The sequence below is a fragment of the Colobus angolensis genome, unplaced genomic scaffold (assembly GCF_000951035.1).
Source record: "Colobus angolensis palliatus isolate OR3802 unplaced genomic scaffold, Cang.pa_1.0 Scaffold21, whole genome shotgun sequence".
Taxonomy (NCBI): Eukaryota; Metazoa; Chordata; class Mammalia; order Primates; family Cercopithecidae; genus Colobus; species Colobus angolensis.
This window is the reverse complement of record NW_012115266.1, coordinates 6,401,342-6,406,852: the sequence shown is the minus strand read 5'-3', so window position 1 is coordinate 6,406,852 and position 5,511 is coordinate 6,401,342. Positions and strand designations below refer to the sequence as shown.

General features: G+C 52.8%; 1 protein-coding gene across 1 annotated transcript in view; it reads left to right on the top strand.

Moving 5' to 3' along the window:
• Window positions 1-1,158: 1,158 nt before the first annotated feature.
• LOC105512349 (chromosome unknown open reading frame, human C11orf84) overlaps window positions 1,159-5,511 on the top strand; it is an 18,358-nt gene continuing 14,005 nt past the window's right edge. The window contains exons 1-5 of the mRNA XM_011942781.1: window positions 1,159-1,164; window positions 2,003-2,468; window positions 2,550-2,699; window positions 2,856-2,981; window positions 3,137-3,337. Of these exons, the coding sequence (XP_011798171.1) occupies window positions 1,159-1,164; window positions 2,003-2,468; window positions 2,550-2,699; window positions 2,856-2,981; window positions 3,137-3,337 (949 nt within the window). The remainder of the gene's footprint in view (window positions 1,165-2,002; window positions 2,469-2,549; window positions 2,700-2,855; window positions 2,982-3,136; window positions 3,338-5,511) is intronic.

Here is a 5,511-nt window from a genome sequence, read left to right as displayed (position 1 = left end):
TCCCTCATCACACATTACTAAATGCCACTACATGCCAGGAGATACAGATACAGATGCCAGAGATATGGATGCAAAACATCAGAAATCTGTGGGCTCATGGATTTTTTTTTTTTTTTTTTTTGAGATGGAGTTTCTCTCTTTTTGCTCAAGCTGGAGTGCAGTGGCACGATCTCGGCTCACCGCAACCCCCACCTCCCCGCTTCAAGTGATTCTCCTCCGTCAGCCTCCCGAGTAACTGGGATTACAGTCATGCGCCACCACACCCAGCTAATTTTGTATTTTTAGTAGAGATGGGGTTTCTCCCTGTGGCTTGGGCTGGTCTCGAACTTGCAACCTCAGGTGATCCGCCCACCTCGGCCTCCCAAAGTGCTGGGATTCAGGTGTGAGCCACTGCGCCTGGCTATGGTCATGGATTCTATGGTGTGGTGAGGAGACAGGCAGTGAACATCCCAAAAACAAGTGTCAGGTGGTGATGTGTGCTGTGCTGGGGATGATGCATAAGGGGAATGGGGTGCTCTGGTGAGGGGAGATCGTTCTTCAGCAACAACCCAGAGGAAGGGAGGGAATATTGAGAAGAGATGAGGAAGAACCAGCACACGTAACTGAGAAAGAGCGCCAGGGAAGCAAAAGAAGAACCAACAGAAGGTCATGCCCTAGATGCAAGTGATGAAAATCAAGATGGAAGAAGTGATCGGCTAGAGGATGAAGTTGAGAAACTGACCACAGAGTTTAGCGCTGCTGACTTGGATGAGAGCTGTTTTGGAGGACTAGTAGGGAAGAAAGCCGATTGCACCTAAGAGGTCAGGTTTTCTGCCCATGGTCGCATGAGAGATAGGTAGAAGGCGTATCTCGTATCTCTTTCAGACACTACCTCTTGTATCCATGCAAGCCGAGGCTCCTATTTCCAATACCACCTCTTCCATGCAGCCCCCAGCTATTAGGGCCTCCCGTGTTTTAATTTTGTCCGATCCTCTCTGGAGGGTAGGAGAGAGATGCAGCCGTGAAGGATCATGGGCACTTCGTAAAAGCACTGAGCTTCCAAACTGATGCAGGTCTAAGGCTGCCTTCTTTGCTGAACTGGAAAGGGCTGATGCCCTGTGAGAGCTTATGGTCTGTGTGCACAAAGAGCAGGTATCAGGCAGCAATTGGAGTGGAACCATGGCTGTAAATGCTCTGTGAGCACTGAGAAGGGAGGCTAGTTCTGAGGGGATGGGGTGGCCTTTAGAACAGGCACGGTGACTCATGCCTGTAATCCCGGCACTTTGGGAGGTTGAAGCAGGAGGATTGCTTGAGCCCAGGAGTTCAAGACCAGCCTGGGCAACAGAGCAAGACCCCATCTGTTAAACAAAATTTTTGTTGTTGTGAATTAGCTGGGTGTGATAGCATGCATCTTTCTGTAGCCCTAGCCAGTCAGGTGCCTAAGGCTGGAGGGTCCGTGAGTCCAGGAGTTCAAGGCAGCAGTAAGCTATGATAACACCACTGTACTCCAGCCTGGGTGACAAAATGAGTCCCCCATCTCTTAAAAAAAAAAAACAAATTATTAGCCAGGCGTGGTGGCACTCACCTGTAGTCTCAGGTATTTGGGGGACTGAGGCAGGAGGATCGCTTGAACCCAGGAGGTCAAGGCTGCAATGAGTTGAGATTGCACCATTGCACTCCAGCCTGGGTGACAAAGTGAAACTCTGTCTCAAAATAAATAACATTTAAAAATTAAAAGAATTTACCTTCCTCACCCTCAAGAAAGCGTAGAAGTCAGATGTGAATGAAATCTATTGTCAGGGATTGGGTTTCCGGAAAGCTTCGCAGGGACAGCGTTGCCCGGCCCAATCGGTGGTCTGGACAGATGTGCAAAGGCTGGAGACCTGCAAGAACGCAGCCTGTTGGGAAAGTATGTGTAGTCCTGAGGTCCAAGACTAGATCAAAAGGAAGTATAGACGTGAGGGTCGTGGGATCCCAGGCACATTGGCTGTGTTGAGTGTGGTGTGTGCCTCGTGGGTTCCAGGGGAAGGAAGAAGAGCACTTTGGACAGAAATGCTCTCCTCCCCCATCCCACTCAAACCACCGAGTCTGGAGACGTGCTAAGTGTTGTCGGTTGTGTGCACCTTTCGTGATCACACCCTTCCCCTCTCCCCTCGCAGTGACCCAACAGGAGAAGACCCCACCACCTAGACCCAGCCCGCTAGAGGCAGGCAGTGATGGCTGTGAGGAGCCCAAGCAGCAAGTGTCTTGGGAGCAGGAGTTCCTGGTGGGCAGCAGCCCAGGAGGCAGCGGGCGGGCGCTGTGCATGGTGTGTGGCGCTGAGATCCGGGCACCCTCGGCCGACACGGCTCGCACACACATCTTGGAGCAGCACCCTCACACCTTGGACCTGAGCCCTTCTGAGAAGAGCAACATCCTGGAGGCCTGGAGTGAAGGGGTAGCCCTCTTGCAGGACGTGAGAGCTGAGCAGCCGTCCCCACCCAACTCAGGTAGTTGGGCCTGGGGTGGGCCAAGGGAGAAGTCGGATTTGTTGGGGCACTGGAAGCTTATTGTGCTCTTGCTCCCTGCAGACTCAGGCCAGGATGCCCACCCAGACCCAGACTCCAACCCAGACCCTGCCAGAATGCCAGCCGAAATCGTCGTTCTCCTTGACTCTGAGGATAACCCATCCCTCCCTAAAAGGAGCCGGCCCAGGGGACTCCGTCCCCTCGAGCTTCCTGGTTAGTCAGCGGAAAAGCCAGTGAGCCCCAGTGGAGTTGGGGGTTTGGGGACAGGGTGAAATACAGGCCCTGTGTTCTGGGCAAGTATCTTCCTCTGGGGTGGCAGGGTTCGAGGATGGCCTCTTAAAAAGGGTATGAGGTCTTTTCTTTTTGCAGCTGTCCCTGCCACAGAGCCAGGAAATAAGAAGCCCCGTGGTCAGAGATGGAAGGAGCCCCCGGGGGAAGAGCCAGTGAGAAAGAAAAGAGGCAGACCTATGACCAAAAACCTGGACCCTGACCCAGGTGAAAGGAAGGCCCGGGGGAGGCATGGGCTCTGGCCGCAGTGCTCTGAGGAGATCCGCGTCAGTGAGGATGGAGCAGGGCCCGGGCCCGGGCACAGGGCGCCTGCAGCTCCTGAGGCTTTTTCACTCACAGTTCCATCCCGTCCTCCCTTCCAGAGCCCCCATCGCCAGACTCACCCACAGAGACTTTCGCAGCACCAGCCGAGGTCCGACACTTCACTGATGGCAGCTTCCCCGCCGGCTTCGTCCTGCAGCTCTTCTCCCACACCCAGCTCAGGGGCCCAGACAGCAAGGACTCACCCAAAGACAGGGAAGAGGCAGAAGGAGGCCTTCCCCAGGCAGAGAGCCCCTCTCCAGGTGAGCCCTCCTAAGAGGGAAGCACAGTGGAGACCTCTCGGGCAGTGCTCCTGGGCCGGGCCTCCACGAGGCTGCTCTGTGGCAGAGCCCAGGGTAGGGGTGGGTGGTGCTCAGGTTTCCTGGGACACGGGGCCGGGACAGGGGGATCTGAATGATGAGGGAGGCTGGCCTGAAAGCTGAGCTTTTCTTTTTTTGTTTGTTTGTTTTTTGAGATGGAATCTTGCTCTGTTGCCCAGGCTGGCGTGTAGTGGCACAAGCCCAGCTCACTACAATCTCTGCCTCCCAGGTTCAAGCGATTCTCCTGCCTCACCCTCCCTTGTAGCTGGGATTACAGGTGTGCGCCACCACGCCTGGCTAAATTTTGTATCTTTAGTTGAGACGGTTTCGCCATGTTGGCCAGGCTGGTCTCAAATTCTTGACCTCAGGTGATCACCTGCCTTGGCCTCCCAAAGTGCTGGGATTACAGGTGTGAACCACCGCGCCTGGCCTATTTTTTTATTTTTTATTTTTTGAGACGAGTCTTGTTCTGTCGCCCAGACTGGAGTGCTGTGGTACAATCTCGGCTCACTACAACCTCTGCTTCCCAAGTTCAAGTGATTCTTCCGCTTCACCCTCCCGAGTAGCTGGGATTACAGGCACACGCCACCATGCCCAGCTAATTTTTGTATTTTTAGTAGAGACAGGGTTTCGCCATGTTGGCCAGGCTGGTCTCGAACTCCTGACCTCAAGTGATCCATCTGCCTCAGCCTCCCAAACTGCTGGGATTACAGGTGTGAGCCACTGCGCCCCGCCAGGAGGGAACCACTTTAAGTATTGAAAACAGAGAGAATGTAATGCAGGGTTTTGGTGACATGATTAACAGGGGTAATGGGAGGTCTGGAAAGCCCAGCAGGGGACAGAGAGAGGCAGTACAGAGATTAGCAAAAGCAAGAAGCTGCCCACGACTCCTAACCTGCAGGGACAAAAAGAGGAGGCCGACTGAATAGAGCCCAGGGGCATGGATCACCCAACAGATGTTGGGACCACAGCTACCTATCCATGAGCTGGAGCCACAGAGAGGCCTCATCTGCTGCTGGAGATGTCATCTGAGCCTGAGCAAGAGAGAGAAAGAGAAGAAATACCCTGGTTGTTTCTTTCCTCCTGCCTTCTCTTCTACTGCCACTGCCTCCCATTGGCTAAACCGAGCGAGGCCTGCAGCCAGATGCTCTGGGAGCCTGAGAAACTGCCCCCTACAAGACTCAGCCCACTGCAATCTAGAGCAGAGCAAAGAGGCACGGAAGGGATCTGTAGCAAACGGTAGAGAATAACCATTCAGTAGAAATAAACAGGCTTGGTAAAACTTTTATTGTAAAACCTTTAAAATACCGGATACACTTGCACACAACAAAATAATTCCCTTAAAAATAGACAGCAAGGCCGGCCGCGGTGGCTCACGCCTGTAATCCCACTTTGGCCGAGGCGGGCGGATCACGAGGTCAAGAGATCGAGACCATCCTGGTCAACATGGTGAAACCCCGTCTCTATTAAAAATACAAAAATTAGCCGGGCGTGGTTGCACGCACCTGCAGTCCCAGCTACCCGGGAGGCTGAGGTAGGAGAATCGCTTGAACCTGGGAGGCGGAGGTTGTGGTGAGCCGAGATGGCACCACTGCACTCCAACCTGGTGACAGAGGGAGACTCTGTCTCAAAATAATAATAATTTAAAAAATTGACTGCAATCCATATAGACTAGTTCACACCTCTTCTCATACCCCCATCCTACTACGCGATTCTGAATACTACTGTGTCTGGTTTGATATAACGACATTTGAAGATGTTTTTTCAGTGTCAGACATTTTGCATTTTCTGAGCTGAAATCTCATGAGGGTTGCTATAGAAGAGGGAGATGCACATTCCATGTCACAGAAGTAAAAGCTCACCCAGAGTGTGGTTATAGGGAAGCAAGGTCATGGCAACTGGACTCTGGTCTTGGGGCTCTCAAGGGATTGCTGTATGTGACCCTTGGAGAGGGTCACAAAATCTCTGGACTCACGTGTAAAAAATGGAAATCATACCCATCAGGGTGGTTTACGTCCGCTCACAGTCCACTCCGCTCCTCTTGCCTTCCCAGAAAGGTCCAAAATGGTTTTTGAAAGAAACGATGAGCCGGTCTAATAAAACAGATAATGTGCCCA